The sequence below is a fragment of the Dendrobates tinctorius genome, unplaced genomic scaffold (assembly GCF_039654945.1).
Source record: "Dendrobates tinctorius isolate UK_male_01 unplaced genomic scaffold, ASM3965494v1 ptg000017l, whole genome shotgun sequence".
In the NCBI taxonomy this organism is placed as follows: domain Eukaryota; kingdom Metazoa; phylum Chordata; class Amphibia; order Anura; family Dendrobatidae; genus Dendrobates; species Dendrobates tinctorius.
Window position 1 is genome coordinate 12,638,261 of NW_027361685.1, and position 24,767 is coordinate 12,663,027.

The 24,767-nt window shown below is 44.9% G+C and overlaps 2 protein-coding genes across 2 annotated transcripts in view; both read left to right on the forward strand.

The window, feature by feature from the left end:
- Positions 1 to 1,916, forward strand: part of LOC141082345 (uncharacterized) — a 33,840-nt gene extending 31,924 nt beyond the window's left edge. Inside the window, 1 exon segment of the mRNA XM_073566292.1 lies at positions 290 to 1,916. Within this exon segment, the coding sequence (XP_073422393.1) occupies positions 290 to 1,243 (954 nt within the window). The 3' untranslated portion in view covers positions 1,244 to 1,916.
- LOC141082292 (uncharacterized) overlaps positions 1 to 24,767 on the forward strand; it is a 987,535-nt gene that overhangs the window by 220,946 nt on the left and 741,822 nt on the right. The window lies entirely within an intron of this gene.

Sequence of the window (24,767 nt, forward strand, 5' to 3'; positions counted from 1 at the left end):
ATTGACAGATGATGGACCTGAGTGGGGACTTGTTTTTGTGAGATAAGAATTGGTATTATTTTCGCCTACATAACATTGATTGTTTTTTTTACACTTTACATTTGGGAGGCAGAATGAACAAACAGTTGAACACCGCACGCTACTGGCTCATCCAACAAGGTTTTCTATTAGACTGTGAACTGTCATTGTCTTGATAAATAAAGTTTTTTACATAGCTTGCCATTTTTATGGACAGTTTAAGTAGAAATGTTCAAAAATATAAAACTCAAGCATATTTTATAAATAAATAATTGTTTTTATCTTAGCAGATGACTGTCCCAGGAGATCAGAGGGACAGCTGACATCTTCAGTTTTGAAATCTGATGATCTTGAGATCCTAGAAGATAAAACTGAAGTGATTGCTATTACTCCAGATATATCATCATCCATTCACAGCAAAGATCTGTCATCTGATCCTATGAAACAGGTTCCATCTTCTGATTCATTACCGACTACTAAGGGAAATCAAAGTCACAAAAGAGGCATTAAAAAACAAACTGCTCCTAAGGCAAAGAAGTCATTCTCATGTTCAGAATGTGGGAAATGTTTTACATGGAAATCACATTTTGTTGCTCACCATAGAACTCACACACGGGAGAAGCCTTTTTCCTGTTCAGAATGTGGGAAATGTTTTAACCAGAAATCAGATTTGGTTAATCATCAAAGAACTCACACAGGGGAGAAGCCTTTTTTCTGTTCAGAATGTGGGAAATATTTTAACTGGAAATCACAATTGGTTAATCACCATAGAACTCACACAGGGGAGAAGCCTTTTTCCTGTTCAGAATGTGGGAAATGTTTTAACCAGAAATCAGATTTGGTTAATCACCATAGAACTCACACAGGAGAGAAGCCTTTTTCCTGTTCAGAATGTGGGAAATGTTTTGCACATAAATCAGATTTGGTTAGACACCAGAGAACTCACACAGGGGAGAAGCCTTTTTCCTGTTCAGAATGTGGGAAATGTTTTTACCAGAAATCAGATTTGGTTAAGCACCAGAGAACTCACACAGGGGAGAAGCCTTTTTCATGTTTAGAATGTGGGAAATGTTTTATCCAGAAATCAGATTTAGTTAATCACCATAGAACTCACACAGGTGAGAAGCGTTTTTCATGTTCAGAATGTGGGAAATGTTTTGCACATAAATCAGATTGTGTTAGGCACCAAATAACACACACAGGGGAGAAACTTCTTTCATGTTAAATGGAAGCTAAATCTTGATCACATCAGAGAAGCCATTTTTCCTGTTCACAATGTGGGAAATATTTTAACCAGAAATGGAATCTTACTAATAATAATCTTTCTTTTTATATGGTGCTAACATATTCCGCAGCCCTTTACAGTTTGCACACATTATCATCACTGTCCCCAATGGGGCTCACAATGTAAATTCCCTATCAGTATGTCTTTGGAGTGTGGGAGGAAACCCATGCAAACACAGGGAGAACATACAAACTCCTTGCAAATGTTGTCCTTGGTAAGAGTTGAACCCAAGACTACAGCACTGCAAGGCTGCAGTGCTAACCACTGAGCCACCTCACCAGAGAACCCACACAGAGGAGAAGCCTTTTTCCTGTTCAGAATGTGGGAAATATTTTAACCAGAAAGCGCTTCCTGATCACCATCAGAGCAGTCACACAGGGGAGAAGCCGTTTTCATTTTCTTAATGTGGGAAATATTTTGCTTGGAAATCAGCTGTTAATAAACATCAGAGATGTCACATAGGGGAGAAGCCTTTTTTATGTTTATAATGTTGGAATAGTTTTAACCAAAATTGAACCTTCTTAAATGGGTTGTCTCTTGTCATTCCTCATGTTTGCTGACAAAAGGATAAAACTAAACTTTATTAATTCCAAATATAACACTATACCCTTAATTCACCCCCTAAAGGTTAATCAGAAGGTGACTAATAGAAAAAACATATACTCCACATTTCTGTATATGGGGTGAGGTGACATATACACTCACTCTCCAAGCCTCTTATTTCTACGGTTTCATCGTCCTCACCAAAGGCGACTCATCAGGAGACTCTTTAATATTGACCTATATTCAAGTGAGACTAGACAAAATAAAACTAAAATCATTTATCATATTATCCGAAAAAGTCAGAAGACTAGCCACATATTGGCAGATCCCAGACCTCAAACTATATACTTCATATAGTTTTTACATCACGAGGGACACGGATCTATCATTCTACAGGAAACAACCTAGGGGTTTTCAGCCTTGGTTGGAAGAATACAGATCTGCTCCATTCACCATCACTGAACCATGGATACGTTTGGAGAAGCCAGGTTGTGATCCTCGGATCAACTGGCCTTTTACCTTGTATGGACTGAATGGATTGTCATCTTCCTACGCTTGTCGTTACCTCCTCTCTGTGCGTGCCACAGGTGGGGTAGTGACCCTGGGAGCGAATCAGCGGAAGGGTGAGACTCTGTAATGTGCACTCTGTTGGGTATTTTGCTGGGACTGTTCTATGTGTTATCTGCCTGTTGTGTGCCACACTGTTTTACCTTCACTGTGTGTTGTCTGAGTAGTGTTATGCCCATGTTAAAGGGAGAGCATTCAATGGGACGATCCCTGATCCATGAGGTTTCGGCCAGCGGACCGGGGCACCCGCTGACCACCCCATGTCTCCACAGGCATGCTTCAATAGTCTCAATAGGAGGCTAGAAGCTGCTATAACCCGATCGGCTCTGCTACATACAGGCAATGCTGAGATCACCTGCATGTAGCAGAGTTGCTCACATGCTATGAGCGCCAACCACTGGGCAGCGCTCATAGGATCCGGCAGTGACAGCCATACGGGTCTGCTGGAGACCTCTGGTTGTCATGCCAACCTATCGGTGACCTGCGATCACATGACAGGGTCACCAATGTGCGGGATTTCTGGCCCATCATGTGCGAGAAAAGATGTGGGCTCAGCGCCGGGGCCCACATCAAAAGGAGGGAGTCCGACATCAGCGTACATTTACACCCGATGTCAGAAAGGGGTTAAAGGGGATTGTTTTTACAGAGAGAGAAGTGGTAATTAATCATGTATACGTACAAATAATTACAAAAATACACAACTTATAATGTTAAATAGTAAAGAGTTAAGACAAGAAAATATAATTTGTGTAAATCGTGTAGATATAAAAATTCAGGCAAATGTCAAATGTTCAAAAACAGCAAAAAGCAGCGATGCTGACCTGCCCAGACCTCCCAACAAATGCACTATCAGGGTGAGTGCGCCCATATATTTAGGATGGCGGCAACACAGGTGCAAGAATACCGATGAGACAACCGCTCACAACCTACCAGTGTATGGAGGGGCGGTTGCTTGGTATATTAATGCACCATGAAGACTTGTATGCGGCGCTGTTCACACAATGGGAATGCACAGCATCCAGGCTAACAGCCTATTAGTTACGCCCATACTATTAGATCAGGCGGGCTGCCTAGTGCCATCCAAATGCATCCCATGTGAACAGACACCACAGTTTACAAGACTGAATGGGCCCAACTGCACCCTGAAAAATAAAGTGCAAAAAACACATATAGAAAATATGAGAGGTATTAGTTAATATTTTGGCCAAAATACGTAAGCAAGTAACCCACATCAAGCGTTGGCCTAAAAAAGTGTCAAAGGACTCACAGAAATTGCTTCTTCTACTTCACCACTGCTGCTGCTGCTAATGTTTTGGCGTTGAAGAATTGACGGTCCGGAGGTTGGAAGTCTACAGCTGCGATGTGAACGATGTGCTTCACTGCTGTCTTGGGGAAAAGCTCTCTTAAGGTTGTGTAAAAGCGTGTTTCAATACTCCAGCATTCGCTGTTCCCTTTCTAGGGCGGGGATCATCTGCAAAATTTAGTTTTATAAAGTGGATCTAATAAAGTGGCAACCCAGCAGTCAGCGTTATTCCTAATCATGACTATACGGGGATCATGTTGCAGATAGTGCAGCAAGAAGGCACTCGTATGTAGGGATCTACCATGAGGTCCAAGCCCATGCTGTGTTGGTGGCTGGGTAACAATGAGGCTCATTTCCTCTGTCCCATCCGCCAACCATGAACAACAGAGCGTGGAGTATTATCCTCTTCATCTGACAGTTGCTCACCCATCACTTCTTCCTCCATTTGTTGCTCGGATCTTGCTCCTTCGATAACAGCTTGTCTATCACCACCCCCCTCGATCACAGTAATCCACCTTCCCTTGGCACCCACCTGTGTGGCGACAGTCTTGAACTTTGAGACAATATTATCCCTTCTGCGTCCTCCTCTGCTTCCTCTTCTTCTGGGACCACCATCTCTTCCCGCAGGCTATTCAAAGTCTTCTCCAGCATATAGATGACCAGAATAGTGATGCTGATGATAGTGGCATCAGTGATAACCATCTCAGTAGCCATTTTGAAACTGTGCAGAAGGGTGCAGAGGTCTTTAATCTTTTGCGCACTCTGTAAATGTGACATGTACCATATCCATACTGTGTTAGCCCAGGCTATACGACAAGACATACTGCATCAGGGCTTGTTGCTGCTGACACAGTCACTGTAACATGTACAGAGTGGAATTCCACCATGTATCAATGTAAGTCGATGAGGAGAGGGGTGCCAATCGTGGAAATGAGCACACAACTTACGTGCTCTCTGGAGCAGATCACCAGGCTAGGATAGTGGCTGAGAAAATGCTGTACCACCAGGCTGAGGACATGAGCCATGCAAGGCACGTGTGTGGGCTTGCCTTGTCATAGGGCCACCACCAGGTTTGCACCATTATTGCCTTCCCTGCATGTAGAGTCAGCAGAGACAGCCATTGATCAAACTGAGCCTGGAGAACTGTCTGCAACTCTTCAGCTGTGTGACTGCGATCTCCAAGACATATCAATTTTATGACTGCCTGATTGCAGAGAGCCCTGGCTGTGAAGTACAGAGGTGGTGGGGGTCTGCTCCACACTTGGAACGCGTGTCTCATTAAGGCAGAGGTTGAGGGCACAGGTGGAGGCCCTAGAGGCGATAGAGGAGGCAGCAGTGGAGGAAGTGTTAAATGTAGAGGTTTGTCCTGCAAGCCTTGGGGATTCCAAGACTTGTGGAGCAGCACCTGTCCCCACAGCCAGCAGAGTCACCCAGTGCCCAGTCAGTGAGATGTAACGCCCTTGGCCATGCTTACTCGTCCAAGTGTCTGTGGTGAATTGCATTCTGGCAGACAGCGATTTTGTCAAGGAACGGGTGATGTCTGCGACATGCTGGTGTAGCACATTTTACAAAAAATGCAGAGGGCACCATCAAATAAATAGAACTAGTTAATAGGCATCTGACCACAGTATGTCCAAACTACATGTATATCAAAGAAAAAAGCCAAGAAGACATACAGCAAAAGCAGTGATCACCATAGAAAAATTATCAATTTTATTGCATAGGATACACAAAAACACCACAATATTAAAAACATTTAAAAGGAACAACGGTTATTATGACATAACCTGTAAACCTGGGAGCAGTGACAAGTCCTACATAACATCACACAGTTATACATATGTAATGTGTGCAGCAAGTCCACATAGTAAATATTATGTGTACAATAGACTCAGCCCTGAAAAACAATCTAGATGTATGCTACCACTAGGCACAATAATTTCAATGTGTCCACAATTGTGTCCTAAGAGCCTAAATATACAGGTCCATATGGACGGAGCAAAGATGTAAAAGACACAAATTGTGTATAATAGATTCAGCCCAATACAGCTCAAACTATTGTTAAATTCATCACTCGCATAAAGGATGAACAAAGTGCATAGTGGGATTATAATACAACACATACAAACAAAGTTTTTGACCACTCTCCATCCGGTGACTCCTACATTCTACATTCTACCCAAGGTGCACAAGTCGCCTACGAATCCTCCAGGTAGGCCAATAGTGTCAGGTATTGGGGCTTGATGGAGCGGCCCTGCATATACATTGATTATTTTCTCCAACCATTGGCCTCTTCCTTGAATTCTTTCATTAGGGACTCGGCACTTCTTATGTTTTATTTGGAGGAGCTTACTATTCCGGAGAATACCATTTTGGTTGGTCTAGATGTGGAGTCTTTATATACGAACATCGCACATGACCATGGAATAGAGGCTGTTTCCTTTTTTCTCGAAAAACAACCTATGGCTGTGGGTAAGCATAACAAATTTCTCTTAGAATTGTTATATTTTGTCTTAGACAAAAATTACTTTATCTTCAATAGAAAGTTCTATAGACTGATCTCAGGTACAGCTATGGGGGCAAGATGTGCACCCTCTTATGCGAACCTATTTTTGGGCTGGTGGGAGGAGTTAGTAGTCGTTAAGCATCCATTTTTCTCTGAGAAGGTTTTTTCTTGGAGACGTTATATCGATGACGTCCTTTTAATCTGGACTGGTACTTTGGATGAGTGTAAACAGTTTGTTGGGGATTTAAACAGCAATTCTCTCAACATTAAATTGACTTCTTCTCAGAGACCTCAATAGAATTCCTCGACATCAAGCTCACTGTCCAAGGGAAGAAGATCAAGTCTTGCCTCTATCGTAAGGCAACTGCGACCGACAGTCTTCTACATTATGACAGTTTTCACCCAAGACATCTTAGAGATGGAATTCCAAAAGGTCAGTTTCTGAGACTCCGTAGGAACTGTAGTTCTCTGGAAGACTTTCGTCATCATGCTAAGGATCTCTCCTTCCGTTTTACAAATAGGAACTACCCAAAAAAAGTAGTATCGAAAGCCTATCAACATGCCAGTAGTGTGGAGAGATCAGCTCTACTACAGAAACGGGTACGTGACACTAGGAGGGATCTTGCTATAATCACGACATACAACAATCAGTGGACTGATGTCCACAAAATTCTTTCCAACAACTGGAACATTCTGCTAAGTGAGCCTAGACTCTCAAATTATATCTCACCAACCCCCGAGAATGGTGGCTAGACGTGCACAAAACTTAAAAGATCAGCTGTGCCATAGCCACTATCAGAGACCAAAACCCATATTGGGAGGGGTACGAGAGTATATTGTACTTATGCATGTGGGGGGTGCAATGTTTGCCAGTATATGATCTCACAAGACGGCTATTCCATCCCCACGGTAGATGCTCCAATTAGACCTAAACTCTTTTTTAATTGTAGGTCCAGAAATCTGGTATACCTTTTGATCTGTGGCTGTCCAAAACCATATGTGGGCCAAACAACCCAGGAGTTAAGAAGACGTGTCCAGCAACATCTATCTAACATCTCCACCGCCAGAAGGGATCGTGAAAAAAATAAAGCAATCTCGTCTGTTGCAGCCCACTTCTTGGATTCACATGGGAGCAGCACAAAGGGAATAAACGTTATGGGCTTTGAATAGTCCACACCAACATCAGAGGGGGAAATATTATCCCCAAACTCCTAAGATGCGAATCTAAATGGATTTTTGATCTACATAGCCTTGCCCCGCTGGGAATTAATGAGGAATTATTATTCTCCGGCTTCTACAAGCAATTATGATTATTTGAGTCAGTACGACCATCTGGACTTGTGTTCCATCTTAAATTCCTAGCTTTCGCTTTTGTTTCCTATTATTACCATCAGAAAGGCATAAGATGACTTTATTTTTAGATCTATTTATATCGTCCCCGAATCCTTTTTTGCATTTTGGTATTGCTGGCATCAAATATAGGTTAGGCTCTCTGGATGATAGTTGGTTTACCTTTCTTGCACCTATTTTTCCCTGTATTGTTGGCATCAAATATGGCTCTTTTGGGCATCTTACATATCGAATATTGGTGGTTTGATTTGATACGTCTTCTCTCACTTCCAATTCCATAATAAATGCTCTTTCGCGATACAACTCTTCCACCGGTTCAAGATGTGGAATATAACCAAACTCTATGTGGTCTAGACCATTTGGGCTGGGCTATAGATTTATCATTTTTGAATAACGCATGAAGGCATCAAGCCACTATCTTTATTTCGATATTGGTTGATCGGTCATTCTAATACATTTGTATCTTCCTGTTGGGATGGTCAGAAGATCGTATCCTCTTACTATCCATAAGTATCTTAAGATTGAAGAACCTTACATATGCAGTTTATATACAATGCATTTCTACAAGTGGATAGTTACCTCCCCCTTTGAGGATATTTGATATTTATAATGACAGCCTACTAGGATTGCTTTCTCCATTATGTCTTAATGGATATCTGTTATCAGGTCTTTTTAATGGAATTTATAGACTGTTAGACCCTACCCTTGGATGTGATGACTATATGCCTTTAATGAATAGCAATTATTCCACCTTAAATTACTCTCTCCTTATGATGCCCCAATGGTACATCTACATGCCCTAAAACCACCTTTGTGCGTTAGTATGATGATGTCTTGCACTCTAAGTAATAAAAAATAAAAAAAATTTAAACTGCAATCTTTTTTGTTTGGATTCCTGTACAGGACTCATAGACTAATATTATTCCTTTATGGATTTGGTGAACACATGTCTATAACAAACTAGGTGTGAATGAAGATCACACCAACTTTGTGGTGGGTCTCCTGTTGGATATCCGAATATATTACCAGTTTCTAGTTGTGCACTGTTAATAAACGTCTTACATTTTGTTGACATGTCGTAAACGTGGAAATTACTTGTTGAAATGGGTGCAGCGGGTCCTTTGGTGACCAGGGAATGCATCATTCTTTGGATGAATCTTCTTTGTTGTAGCATCCATATGCGTCAAATTTCACTATGTGCATGAACATAATTACAGCCTACTTTCTGGATGTATATGTATATTTGGTCACTGTCATTTGCCTATTTGACCAATGATACTTGGTTACAAGAGATGGACTTATTAGCTGGTGTTCCCATGCCTTCTCTGGATGTATTTATCTTGATAACTCAATGTGGCATCTGTAGCTCTAAATTCCATCATGAATGCCAATCTAAATGTATTCTCTTTTTTCCTAGGGTTACTGGACCGCGGACACCTCAATTTACCTGTTTGACCAACCTTGGTTGGGTCATAATAGATGGAGCTATTGGCCTATGGGCATATGCCTTTATTGGTTTTAATGTGGATTGAGATTACTTCATTTCTATAAACAGTTTTGAATTGATAATCATTGACTAGGGTATTTATTCATATGTACTAAATAACATCCTTTTTGGTACCATAAACAACTGTTTCAGTTCACATCAATACTGCACAAATGTGGTGGTTTCTCAGAAATCCCATTCTTCACATAGGTCTTTGATTTTGGTGAATGAGCGACATTCCGCCTCCCTGATATGCCCCTTTTGGACAAATTCTTTTCAACGCTGTGTCTTCATGTGGTAACCAGCTCTACCGATATGATTCTTGGTGAATAAATCCACTAGGCTGTTATAAATTTGAGCTTGTCCACTCCTTGGTTATTGTTATATGATAATATTGGATAGACCTATCTGCGCTTTAAGTACCAGCGAATCAATTGTTGTATGTTGATGTATACTCTCCGCCACTTATAACTATCAGTAATCTATTTTCTTTATACTTATTAGGTTATTGTTGGTTGTGAAAGCAGTGCTATAACTAATAAATAATCTAATTGTTCCATATTGGGATATACAGTATGAGATTACTGCTATCAAAGTGCTGTGGCTTCTTTTTATGGCTATAATGGTGTAAGCAGCGCTAGATTGCAGCTGTAGGACCTGCCAGAATAGGTCGTATGATCACCTTCTAAAGGAGTGAGACAGGACCTTCCAATACTACTGCACAGGCGCAGTAATGAAAATCACTGTGAGTTATCACTCCTTCCTCTGCCCCGTACTATCGCTATACAGCGTGTGTGGCTTCCGTGACACCGGTCCAGCTCATGCGCCCTTGTGGCCTCTGCTTCAGGGAGTAGCCGCCAGCACCTGGAGCGTCCTCTATGCCGGCTATTGGACCGCAGGGATCTCAATTTACCTATTTGACCTACTTTGACGGGGTCATAATAGATGGAGCTATTGGCCTATGGGCATATGCCTCTATTGGTTTTAATGTGAATTGAAATTCTTTCACTTCTATAAACAGTTTTAAATTGATAGTCATTGACTATGATACTTATTCACTTGTGCTAAATAAACATCTTTTTTGGAACTAAAAACAACTGCTCCAGTTCACATTAATACTGCACAAATGTGGTGGTTTCTCAGAAAACCCATTCTTGACATGAGTCTCTGATTTTGGTGAATGAGTGACATTCCGCCTCCCTGATATGCCCTTTAGGACACGTGGCATCTTCGTGTGGTAACCGTAACCATTTATACCTATATGAACTTTTGCTTCAGCTGGTGAATAATTCCACTAGGCTGTTGTAAATTGTAGCCTGTCCACTCCTTGGTCACTGTTATATGATAATATTGGATAGATTTATCTGCGCTGTAATTACCAGTAAATCAATTGCTGTATGTCGATGCACACTAGATTGCCACTATTTATAACTATCAGTAATCTAATATATATTTTTTTATTTTTTTTCCCTACTAGGTTGTCGTTGGTTATTAAAGCAGTGCTATAACGAATAATAATCTAATTGTTTCATATTGGGTTACATGAGACTGCCGCTATCAAAGTGCTGTGGCTTCTCTTTCTGGCTATAATGAGTTAAGTAGGGCTATACTTTAGCTGTAGGACCTGCCAGAATAGGTCACATGATTACCTTCTAAAGGAGTGAGACAGGACCTTCCAATGCTACTGCGCAGGCGCAGTAATGAAAATCACTCCTTCCTCTGCCCCGTACTATCGCTATACAGCGTGTGTGGCTTCCATGACACCGCTCCAGCTCAGGCGCCCTTGTGGCCTCTGCTTCAGGGAGTAGCCGCCAGCACCTGGAGCGTCCTCTATGCGGTGAGTTCCCGCAGCTGTTTTGATTTAATGTCATTTTCTGTGTGTATTTAAACCCAGTGGATTCACAATAGCCAGCACTTCACTCTGCCCCTGATGAAGTCACACCTGTGAGGACACGCGTCGGGGTTATGGGAGCTCTGCCGGGTCCTCCTGCACTTATCTGTGTCTTAATGGCCATCTGCATTTAGTGAGCATGTCCGTCATTATCTCAGCAGCCTGTGATTCTGGGTGGTAAAGTATACCAAGGGGGGCAGGGAGTTTTTTGCATGACTCAATCAACAAGTGCTTTAGCTTTCCTTAACCCTACGTCGCCTGCTTCTCTATTGTACTCTATTAATATAGTGGTTTTTACCACAGGTTATTATGCCAGGCTAATATTTGATGCCACAATGCTTTGTGTTGTATTATAATCCCACTATGCACTTTGTTCATCCTTTATGCGAGTGATGCATTTAGCAATAGTTTGAGCTGTATTGGGCTGAATCTATTATACACAATTTGTGTCTTTTACATCTTTGCTCCGTCCATATGGACCTGTATATTTAGGCTCTTAGGACACAATTGTGGACACATTGAAATTATTGTGCCTAGTGGTAGCATACATCTAGATTGTGTTTCAGGGCTGAGTCTATTGTACACATAATATTTACTATGTGGACTTGCTGCACACATTACATATGTATAACTGTGTGATGTTATGTAGGACTTGTCACTGCTCCCAGGTTTACAGGTTATGTCATAATAACCGTTGTTCTTTTAAATGTTTTTAATATTGTGGTGTTTTTGTGTATCCTATGCAATAAAATTGATAATTTTTCTATGCTGTATGTCTTCTTGGCTTTTTTCTTTGATATACATGCTGGTGTAGCACAGGCACAGCTTTCTTAGAAGAGTAATGGCAACTGGGTAATTGGTACTGGGGGACTGCAACGGCTATCAGCTTTCAGAAACTGTCTGTATCAGGCAGAAAGGCAGCATTTCCATGGCCAACAAATTGGAGATGGTGGAGTTCAACCTCTTTGTTTCCTCCTATGCATGACAAAGCAATCTTTTACGTGACCACAACTGCGGAACCATGGGCTGGCTGCAGTGCTGAGAAATGTCAGAGTACGATGAACCGGACAAACTGCTGGACCGTGAGAGAGTTGCAGGTGGAGATGTTACTGTGGATTGAGAAAGTTGTGGTGTGATCATTCTCTCTGATCGGTCAAAAAAAGCAGGCTTGTCGGTCAGCGTGACTGGAGTGGGTAAAGAACCCGAGGTTTTGCGGTTGAAGACCTGCGTCTCAATAGTTGGCACGGTAACAGGGTAACAGAGAGGAGGAAGAAGCAGCAGATTCGATGGCTGATAGTTGATATCTGCTGGTCTGCATTTTTGCGCAGTGGAATTCCCACAGCAAAACATGTTAACATAGTTAAAAAAAGCCATGTGTCCATTCAGTTCAGCCTATATTCCATCATAATAAATCCCCAGATCTACGTCCTTCTAAAGAACCCAATAACTGTAAGATACAATATTGTTATGCTCCAGGAAGACATCCAGGCCTCTCTTGAACCCCTCGACTGAGTTCGGCTTTACCACCTCCTCAGGCAGGGAATTCCAGATTCTCACTGCCCTAACAGTAAAGAATCCTTTTCTACGTTGGTGGAAAAACCTTCTCTCCTCCATATGCAGAGAATGCCCTCTTGTGACCGTCACCTTCTTTGGTGTAAACAGATCCTCGGAGAGATATTTGAATTGTCCCCTTATATACTTATACATGTGTTATGTGTTACAGAACCACTCAGCACCCAGAATATGTTGTGCAGTTATATGTATGTATAATAGGTTCCATGTGAGATGCATGTCCCTAATGCATCAGCCCATAGGCTGCGCCCCTGGGCAGAGGGGACACGACATTCTCCTTTTGTCCGCCCTCCCTCCACCTTTGTAATTCCCACAGTAAACATCGGCAGGCTCCAGGCACCTGTGGCTTTTGTAATGTATGTTTAGCATGCCGCTTTTCTATTGGCCTGCCCTCTGTATCTGTGTGATATATTCTGTGTCCTGTGAGTAAAACGTTTGTTAGACTGGAAATACGTGGAGAAGCAGTGATCTTTTATATGCGCCCATGTAACCAAGGAATTCCAGCCAGCGTCATTCATTCAGACTCCAGCCAACACAGAGCGGACCTCCAAAAACACGGGGTGGTACTGAAAGAGGTACCCCAGCTTGGTGGACCCCGTTACACTGGTGGTAGACAGCAGGATATGATACCCCTTCTACAGGAGGAAAGAATGGAAAACAACTACCAGACGTTAAGAGGACTACATTAAAAGATCTGGTGGAAGCCCGAGGGTTGATCGCCAGCAACAAAACAAAAGCGGATTTGATAGCAGCCATCATGGAACACGACAGTGCAGCGTCCCCCAATGTGAACGTGGAGGAGACCGAATTCCAGAAGGAGGTAAAGAGCAGACTGGCGTTCTATGGCCCGAACCCTGCAGTAGAGGTCATACGATAGGTGATGGCTGATGTGCGTACTGATCTGAAGGAAAAGATGGCCAAGCGGACCAGGATAGAGCTAGCCAAGATGGAGATGGCAGAGCGGACCAAAGTGGAGCTGGCCAAGATGGAGGTGGCAGAGCGGAGAGAGGAGAGTCAGCGAGCAGGGGGAGCTCTGGCCTTCGACCAGGTACCTTCAACAGTAAGCCACAAAAAGATCCAGTATAATGCCTTCCAACAGTTGGGGGAGGTAGAGGAAGACATTAATGGCTTTCTGCAGGACTTTGAGCGGTAGTGTGCCCTTCATCAAGTGAAGCCGGAGGAACGGGTTCAGATTCTGGCCAGCAAGCTGACAGGCCGGGCAGCGGACGCCTATCGCACGATACCTGATGAGGACTGTATGGACTATGAGCGGATCAAAGAAGTAATCTTGGTCCGGTATGCGCTGACACCAGAGGCATACCGCCAAAAGTTCCGCGGTCTTATAAAACGCATAACCAATACCCACGCTGAATGGGCCTGTAAATTATGGCGGTCACTGCTACAGTAGGTACAAGGGAGCCAAGCAACCACTAAGGAGGACGTCCTCCAGCTCTTCTTGTTAGAACGATTCTTTAATGGACTAACCCCCGAGACACAGGAATGACTTCGGGAAAGGCGGCCAACGACTCTTGAGGAAGCCGCTCGTCTGGCCGATGAACATCATGATGCCAGGAGGCCGCAGTTGTCCGGATCAAAGATGGTCACTAGGGGCCCGCCCATGGACCTGGAGGGCCCCAAACCACCGAAGATTGTAGAGGGACCAGCTAGAAACCCGGCCTGCCACACTTGCCGTCAGCTGGGCCACCTGCAAAGACAATGTCCCAACCAGACTCAGCATACCCAGTGGCCAAAGGCGGGAACAGCTACCTTCAGCCGGGCTGCTGTACACTGCTACCAAGGTGAAGCTGACCCGGCATTGGGGGCTACGACTAACCAAGGGGTGGAAGAGATGGAGCTAGCGCTGCATGAAGTAGACCCCGTGCAGGCAGCATGGGCAGATAATCGACAACAGCATCGACAGGACGTGTGGGTTAATGGGAAACGTATGCAGGGACTAAGAGATTCCGGAGCAACTTTGACCCTTGTGAAGCCTCATCTCATCCGGGACCAAGAGAAGACGGACCAGACAGTGGCAGTCCGTGTAGCAGGGGGAGCTATACATCGACTGCCCACTGCCAGGATTCACCTGAACTGGGGAGTTGGGGATGTCCTTGTTGAGGTCGGCTTGATGGAGGATTTGCCTGCAGACGTCTTGCTGGGAAATGACTTGGGGCCCATGTTATCTGCATTCTCGGTGGCCCCTCTGGCTGAGACATATCCTGTGACCACCCGGAGACAAGCTCGAGCTGCGGAGGCGGAATCACACTCAGAGGAGGCCCAGGTAAGATATCCCAGCCCTACACGTATCCCCATAGCCAGACACATTTCTTGGGCCACCCCAGATGAATTTAAGAGGGAGTTACTTGAGGATCCTTCATTAGAGGGATATCGTGGGAAGGAACAGGAGGGGAGAGGGGTACTGGAAGGGGAACAGCTTGTATGGAAGCAGGGACTCCTCTACCCTTGGCCGGGCACTTCGGCGTCAGTCGCACCAGGCATCGTCTGACACAAAACTTCTTTTGGCCGGGGGTAACCTATGATGTTCGTCAGTACTGCCAGACCTGTGACAGTTGCCTGCGCATTGGCAAGAGGGGGGATCGATGCAAGGCCAAATTACGCCCCCTCCCCATTGTGGAGGAACCATTTAGCCGAGTAGCGGTCGATCTGATAGGGCTGTTAGCCAAACCCGGTCCGTCAGAGAAAAGGTATATATTGACAGTGGTAGATTATGCCACACGATATCCAGAGGCGGTTGCGTTACCTAACATACTGGCAGAGACGGTGGCGGCCGCCCTGCTCCAGGTTTTCTCACGGGTTGGATTTCCCTGGGAGATTATCTCGGACCAGGGTACCCAGTTTACAGCAGAGGTGACCAACCAACTGTGGAAGCTGTGCGGCATAAAGTCCATTAGAAGCGCCCCGTACCACCCGCAAACCAATGGGTTGTGTGAATGCTTTAACGGGACATTAAAACAGCTCATTGGGACTTTTACCAGGACCTACAAGGACTGGGAGAAATTCTTGCCACACCTGTTTGCCTATCGGGAGGTGCCCCAAGAATCCACGGGGTTCTCCCCGTTCGAGCTGGTTTATGGGAGACGGGTAAGGGGACCCCTAGACTTAGTGCTAGAACTCTGGGAAGGGGAGGGCCTCATAGAAGGGGTGCCTATTGTACCCTATGTGCTGGAATTCCGGGACCGCCTACAGGAGCTGACCCAGGCTGTACGTGAGAACATGCAGGCGACCCAGCGGCGCCAGCGCGTATGGTACGATTGGAGGGCCAGAGAGCGCACTTTGGAAATAGGACAGAAGGTCCTGGTGTTAGAACCCACTAAGCAGAATAAGTTTCAAGCTGCATGGCAGGGGCCCTACCAGGTAGTGGGGAAAATAGCTGACACAACCTATAATGTTGCCGATGGTGACGACCCCAGGGTTATCCGCATGTTCCACGTGAATATGCTGAAGCCCTACCGGGAGCGCCCTGAATAGGTAGTGGCCATCTGTGCACCTGAAGCCGAGGATTTAGCCAGACTTCCCTTGCCGGATGTCTTAGGGGAAAGGACTCAGTCTAAAACATGGGACCAGGTACACTTGGGTGAAGACCTAGGCCCCCGGGAGAGACAGCAGGCGGAGGAGTTGTTGAGGCAGCGACAGAGGATGTTTTCGGGGAGACCAGGGTACACTCGCCTGGCACAACACAAGGTTGAGACCCAGGATCAGACCCCCCGCGACAAAACCCCTTCCGCTTCCCTGAGTCTGTACGAGAGGGGATGCGACAAGAGATACAAGAGATGTTGCGTTTAGGGTCATTGAAGAGTTAGTCCCTGGGCATCCCCCGTAGTGTTAGTGCCCAAGAAGGATGGGACTACACGGTTTTGTGTAGACTATCGTAAGCTCAATGAGAAAACAGTGACGGATGCATACCCCATGCCGCATGTGGATGAGTTGTTAGACCGGCTGGCGGGGGCAAAGTATTTGACCACTATCGATCTATGCAAAGGCTACTGGCAGATTCCCCTTAGTCCTGACGCTATTCCCAAGTCGGCATTTGTCACCCCGTTCGGCTTATTCCAGTTTCGAGTTATGCCATTCGGGATGAAGAATGCCCCGGCGACCTTCCAAAGGCTGGCTGACCGGCTTCTGGATGGTCTCCAGGACTATGCTTGTGCCTACCTGGACGACATCGCCATCTACTGTGCGACATGGGAAGAGCATCTAAATCACCTACAGACAGTATTGGACAGTATCCACCAGGCCGGAATCAACCTGAACCCAAACAAGTGTCACGTGGGCAAAGCAGAGGTTCAGTATTTAGGGCATTGGGTGGGAAGTGGGAAACAGTGACCAGAACCAGCCAAGATTGAGGCCATAGCCAAATGGCCCATCCCACGCAAAAAAACCCAGGTCATGGCATTTCTAGGGACAGCAGGTTATTACAGGAATTTCGTTCCCAATTACAGCAGCGTAGCCAAGCCCCTCACTGATCTGACCCATAAGAACCAACCCCGCCAGGTAATCTGAACCTCAGAGTGTGAGGAAGCCTTCTGCCAACTAAAGGATGCCCTCACCAATACCCCTGTATTTGCTGCACCTGATCCAACTAAACGTTTCCTTGTTCACACAGACGCTTCTATGTTTGGATTGGGGGCAGTACTGAGCCAAGTCGGGCCGGACGGCCAAGAACACCCGGTAGCTTACCTGAGTCGGAAAGTAAGCTATGTGGCCATCGAGAAGGAGTGCGTGGCGGTAGTATGGGCACTCAAGAAGTTGCAACCATATTTGTATGGACGACAGTTTTCCCTCCTAACAGACCATAATCCCCTAGTCTGGCTTAATCGGGTCTCCGGAGACAACGCCAGATTGCTGCGGTGGAGTTTAGCCCTACAACCTCTGGACTTCACCATCCACCACAGACCCGGCAAACAAAACAGTAACGCCGACGGACTAAGTCGACAAACGGAACTTGTACCAACCCCATAAACTTCGGTCATCTCCAAATTGATCCGTTGAGGATCAGACTGTGTTTGCCGACCGCGTCGCTGAAAAGGGGAGCCGTGTTACATGTTACAGAACCACTCAGCACCCAGAATATGTTGTGCAGTTATATGTATGTATAATAGGTTCCATGTGAGATGCATGTCCCTAATGCATCAGCCCACAGGCTGTGCCCCTGGGCAGAGGGGACACGATATTCTCCTTTTGTCCGCCCTCCCGCCACCTTTGTAATTCCCACAGTAAACATCGGCAGGCTCCGGCCACCTGCGGCTTTTGTAATGTATGTCTGGCCTGCCGCTTTTCTATTGGCCTGCCCTCTGTATCTGTGTGATATATTTTGTGTCCTGTGAGTAAAACGTTTGTTAGACTGGAAATACGTGGAGAAGCAGTGATCTTTTATATGCGCCCATGTAACCAAGGAATTCCAGCCAGCGTCATTCATTCAGACTCCAGCCAACGCAGAGCATACCTCCGAAAACACGGGGTGGTACTGAAAGAGGTACCCCAGCTTGGTAGACCCCGTTACAACATGGTTATTAGATCGCCCCTCAATCATCTTTTTTCTAGACTAAATAATCCTAATTTTGCTAATCTCTCTGGGTATTGTAGTTCCCCCATCCTCTTTATTAATTTTGTTGCCCTCCTTTGTACTCGCTCTAGCTCCATTATATTCTTCTTTGGCACCGGTGCCCAAAACGGTATACAGTACTTCTATGTGTGGTGTTACCAGGGATTTGTACAGAGGCAGTATAATGCTCTCATCATGTGCATCCAGACCTGTTTTAAACCCTTTAAACCGAGGGTGGTTTGCACGATAATGCCTGGCCAACTCTGGAACGCTTCCATGGATCCCAGCGATTCTTGTGAGATTGTTTTTTTCATGATATATTGTACTTCATTATAGTGGTAACATTTCTTTGATATGACTTCTGTTTATTGTGAAAAAAAAAGGAAATTTTGAAAAATGTTGAAAATATCGGAATTTACCAACTTTTAATTTTTATGCCCTTAAATCACAGAGATATGTCACACAAAATACTTAATAATTAACATTTCCCACATGTCTACTTTACATCAGCACAATTTTGGAGCCAAAATTTTTTTTTTGTTAGGAAGTTATAAGGTTTAAAAATTAAAAAGAGATTTCTCATTTTTCAACATCATTTTTTTTAGTGACCATATCACGTTTGAAGTCACTTTGAGGGGTCTATGTGATAAAAAAAAAATACCCAAAAGTGACACCATTCTAAAAACTGCACCCCTCAAGGTGCTCAAAACCACATTCTAGACGTTTATTAATCCTTCAGGTGCTTCACAGGAATTTTTGTAAAACAAAAAAATGAACATTTAACTTTTCCCATGGGTAACAGAAATTGGACCCCAAAAGTTGTTGCGCAATTTGTTCTGAGTACGCTTATACCTGATATGTGCAGGTAAATCACTGTTTTGGCGCATGGCAGAGCTCGGAAGGGAAGGAGCACGGTTTTACTTTTTCAATGCAAAATTTGCTGGAATTAAGATCGGATGCCATGTCGCGTTTGGAGAGCCCTTGATGTGCCTGAACAGTGGAAAGCCCTCACAAGTGACACCATTTTGGAAACTAGACCCCCTTAGGGACTTATCTAGATGTGTGTGAGCACCCCACAGTATTTTTTCCACAAATATGATATTTTTGATCCCAATTTTTTATTTTCCCAAGGGTTGCAGGAGAATCTCACAATTTGTTCTGAGTACGCTGATACCCCATATGTGGGGGTAAACCACTGTTTGGGCGCATGGGAGAGCTCAGAAGGGAAGGAGTGCCGGATTTTACTGTTATGGTTTGCAGGTGCAATGACCCACTGGGACGGGCCACGAGGTGCCAAACAGCAGAATCCCATACGTGACCCCATTTTACGAACTACATCTCAATGAATTCATCTAGGGTGCAGTGATCATACTGACACGACGGGTGTGTCACAGAAATTTATACCATTGGATAGTGAGGACAAAATATCTACATTTTTACCACCAAAATTTTGTTTTAGTCAAAGATTTTACATTTTCTCACAAAAAGTGGGTAAAATTGGAAATAAAACTTGTCCCACAATTTCTACTGAATGTGGCAATACCCCATATGTGACTGTACAGTGCTACTTAGCCATGCAGAGAGACTTGGGAGGGACATAGCGCCTTTTGTCTATTCAAGTGAATGGGTCTCTGCACATGTCAGTGTGTTTCCACAGACCGTATGTTGAAGAGAGTAGGTCCCAACACGAATCTCTGCGGTACCCCATTGGTCACAGCGACCCAGTTAGAGAATATACCATTTATAACCACCCTCTGCTTTCTATCACTCAGCCAGTTACTTACCCATTTACACACATTTTCCCCCAGTCCCAGCATTCTCATTTTGTGTGCCAACCTCTCGTGTGGCACAGTATCAAACACTTTGGAAAAATCAAGATCTACCACGTCCAATGACTCACCTTGGTCCAGTCTATAGCTTAGGCTAGTTTTACACTAGCGTTACAGGTGCAGAGCTCGGCCGCCGTTAAGCCCTGCCCCCAGCCTCGCCCCCTGCGGTCTGTTCCTCCTCTGATCACATGACGCTGCATACGATCAGCGTACCCTATGTTTAGCGTTGGATACGCTGACCATGCGCTGGTCGTGCGCTGGTATGAGTTTGCTGGCGCTGTGCCCTTTTGGTGCTGCGCCCAGCACACACAAATGCGCTGTGCTGCATTTCTGTGTGCTGAGCGCAGCGCCAGCTAAATCATACCAGCGCATGACCAGCGCACTGTCAGCTTACCCAAGGCTAAATGTAAGGTACGCTGATTGCATGCAGCATCATGCCATCAGAGGATGAACTGACCGGTTGGCAGATTGTGAGTTGGCTTATAAATTGCAGTGTCAAAAAAGGCCCAGGCTAGGCAACCTTTGCCACCCCTGCGAACTGCAGACCCATGGATGCTGCTGGTCAGAAGCACAGTTGTGGGTGATGCATCGCTCGTTGTGGCTGCCTCACTGTTAGAATCTGTTTAGTTTGTGACTATCCTCCATTTTCTTTTGGTGTTCTGGCTGCTGGTCTTTTTCCTCTGGTGCTGTGTCTGTCTTAGGTCAGGTGTTTGTATCACTCTTTATTAACCAGCACCTGCCTCCCAGTCCTTGCTGTTAATCCACTTGAGTTCTGGCTTGGTGCTTTGCTTTGCCTTCTGTGTGTGTAATATGTGCAGTGCTGGGACCTCTGGTTCTGCTAGTCTTAGTTTCTGTATTCAGTTGGTTTCTGCAGCCTTCTCTGTGTTTTCTATTAGCAGGTGACCCGTTTTTGTACCCAGTCCTTAGATCGTTCAGGGACCCCCTCACCCTATCTATAGGTCTTTGCTTGAGATTAACCTAGGCTCATCGGTGGGTCTATTCGCAAAGAATGAGTCACCCACTCCATCGTAAGGTTTCAGTCTATTCATAGTGCAGGGTCAGTTTTCCCCCTTCTACCCTAGTCCTGTGTTGAAGATCTGTAACAGTTTGTCCAGCCCAAAAGAGTATAAAAAAGGAAAAAAAACCCTCCCGGATTTCTGCAATATGAACAGCGTTCAAGATCTTGCTCGACGCCTGCAAGAGTTAACGTTGGAAGTTACCAGCTTACAACAGCACGTGAGTAATTGCCCTGGAATCCGCTCTGAAGAACCTAAGGTGGGTTTGCCTGAATGTTTTTCTGTTAAACGGCAGGAATTTTTTTTGTTTAAAAATGCATGTTTACTTTATTTTCGGATTAGACCCAGGTCTTCAGGGGCTGAATTACAGCGTGTGGGGATTATTATGTCGTTACTGCGAGGTGAGCCGCAAGTTTGGCCATTTTCATTGCGTTCGGATGACCCTTGTTTGATGTCAGTAGAAGCGTTTTTCTGCTATGGGGGTATTATATGACGATCCTGATCGGGTCACTACAGCCGAGGCAGAACTCAGACGGCTGAAACAGGGTTCTAGCGACGCTGAGAGATATTGTACCCAGTTCAGACGATGGTCTGCAGAAGTCAGCTGGAATGATCCAGCACTCAAGAGTCAGTTTTTAGCAGGTTTGAATTACAGGGTTAAAGATTTATTCATTGCATATCCTGTACCTGCTATGCTGGAAGCTGCTATGCAGTTAGCTATCCGGGTGGATAGAAGATTGAGAGACAGACAGAATGAGAAGAAGGTTTCAATTTTGCTGGATCCAGTCTCTCAGGAGAGCCCCGTTAACTGTGGGGAAACGATACAGATTGGGGCGATGTCCTCTCGTTCCCAGGAAAGGGAGAGAAGTTTCTCTGAGGGGCTATGCCTTTATTGTGGTAAGGCTGACCATTTTATTAAGCAATGTGAAGGACACATAAGCAAGGAAAAGAGAAAAAAAGGTCACTCACAGTAACCCTCCCGTTCGTATTGCATTTTTACGGTCCACAGGAATTTCTTTTTCTGGTAGTTCTACCTGTCGTGGTCATTCTATTGATTTTCAAGTGATGGTGGACTGTGGTTCTGCACTTAATTTGATTGATCAACAATTTCTAAACAAGTATAATATTGATTCTATACCTTTATCATGCCCTTTTCCTGTTGTGATTGATAACACTCCTCTAGAGCATGGGTGCTTTTCTCAAAAGGTCACCGGGTTTGCACTCACTGTGAATATGGAACACCAGGAATCTTTAGATTTGCATGTACTTGATAAGTTGCCTTTTCCAGTTGTCCTGGGGTTACCCTAGTAAAAAATGCACAATCCTCTACTGGACTTGTCATCAAGTATGATAAGATCCTGGGGTCTTATGGGAAATGTTGTGATGTACCCATTGCTGCGGTTGTGAAAATAAAATTAGACTTACCGGTAATTTGGTTTCTAGGAACCTTCCACGACGGTATACGTAGGTTGCCTCTTTGCCCTGATGGGGGACCCGAAACACAGAGAGGTTAAAAAGTCCTCCCACCTCCCACTTGCCAGTGACTTATAACTGAGACCATAGCACCAGTTTACCTTCTGATTCCCAGATTTTATCTAGGAGTATAGGGGGGAAATTAGTGCCGTTGTGGAAGGTTCCTAGAAACCGAATTACCGGTAAGTCTAATTCTATTTTCTCTAGTCACCTTCCACGATAGTATACGGAGGAATACCAACTAATTTGGCACTAGAGAGGGACAACGGCCTGGAGAACTTAACGGCCGAAGGTTAAATCCCTACTGGATGATATGTCCAGTCCTCGTAATGTTGTGAGAAAGTATGCAGTGAGGATCACATTGCTGCCCTGCAGATGCACCTTCTTTTTCTGCTCAGGAGACTGATGTGGACCTGGTTAAATGGGCCTTTACCCCCACTAAGGGAGACATATTTTGAGCGATATATGCTTCCGTTATACCTTTTTTTATCCAATTGGCAATAGTGCTCTTTACCACCTTTTACCCCTTGTTTTGACCTGAGGGATGGACAAACAGGTTCTGATAAACTCTGCAAGGACAGGTTTGCTCCAAGTAATGCAGGACAATGAGTCGGACATTAAGAATATGGAATTTTTCCTCCTTAGAGTTTGCTGCATTTTGGCAAAATAATGGTAGGACGATTTTTTGGTAACGGTGGAATTCAGAGACTACTTTTGGAAGGAAGGATCGAGGTGAAGGACTATTGAGTCATCTCTAACAAGCAAATAAGGTTCCTTTTATTGATAGGGCTTGTAATTCTCCTACTCTCCTAGCTGTGGTAATGGCTATCAAGAAGACTGCTTTGTATGCCGGGATTTGAGGAGAACAGGAAGACAAAAGTTCAATGGGTGAACCTGTGAGCCCCTGGATTACCAAGTTCAGATCCCACGGAGGGACTATCAACTGTTTCTTAGGGTTCACTCTGATGGCCGAAGTCATGAACCTCTTGATCCAACAATGACCTGCTAGATCCTGGTCAAAAACAGAGCTGAGACCTGGACCTTCAGGGTGCTAGGCCTAAGGCCGATCTCTAAACCTTTTTGTAAAAAATCCAGATTTTGTGACAAATTCGGACTAAGCGGATCCGGTAAGTTAGGTAGACAGAAGGATTAAATTTTTTTCCAAATTTTATTATAGATAGTGTTGGTTACTGGCTTCCTGGATTTTTGCAGGGTAGCAATTACTGGGTCTGACAACCCTTTGGCTTTCAGTACTTGGGCCTCAGTAACCACGCCGCTAGATTCCACTTCTGGGGATTTGAGTGAAGAATGGGTCCCTGTGAGAGCTGGTCGTCTTCTACTGGTAAGAGAACCGGGCCATCTACTTGCATTTCGGTGATCAAGTTGAACCAATTCTTTTTGTCCAAAATGGGGCTACCAAGATAGTTGGGGTCCGGTGTTCTCGGATCTTCCTCAAAACTTTCGCCAGAATTGGAATTGGTGGGAAGGCATAGGACAGGTGGAAATCCCAACTCTGGGCTAGAGCATCCACTCCTCTGGATTGTCCCTGGGGTTTAAGGAGAAGAAGGCTTCAACCTGTGTGTTTTGGTGAGAAGCATAAAGATCGATTTCCGGTAGGCCCCACCTGTCTACCAGTATTTTGATGCTTTGGTTGTTTAGACTCCATTCCCCCGGGTGGATGTCCTGGCGATTTAGATTGTCTGCCTGTATGTTGGAAGTGCCCTCTAGATGGACCGCTGTCAGGGACAGTAGGTGTTTTTCGGCCCAACAGAATATTCGAGCGGAAATCTTTTTTAGGTTGCTGAACTTTGCAATGCCCTGGTGCTTGATGTGAGCAACTGTGGTCATGTCTGAATATATTCAGATGTGCTGTCCAGCAATCTGGTGACCGGTCACCAGAAGGGCTTCTTCAACAGCCTTCAGTTCCCTGAAATTGGACAATTTTCCACTTGTCTGGTCCCAGAGACCCTGGAGCAGAATATGATTTATCATGGCTCCCCAGCCCCTCCTGCTGGCATCCGACGTGACTGTAGTCAGCGGGACCTGGGTCCAACTTACGCCTCTGCGGAGGTTTCTGGAGTTCATCCACCATGCCAAGGAGGCTCTTACTCGACCCGGCATGTGCACTTTCTTGTTCAGAGTACTGGGATGACTGTTCCAGTTCTCTAAGATGTGAGTCTGAAGGATTCTGAAGTGGGCTTGAGCCCAGGCTACCGATTGTATAGACGCTGTCATAAAGCCCAAGATCGACATGCCTTCCCGGAGTGTAGGGGACCTCATGTCCCTGAACCTCCTGACCTTTGATACTAGGGTAAGACGGCGGTTGTCTGGAGGAAGGACATTTGCTTTGCAGAGTCCAAAAGTA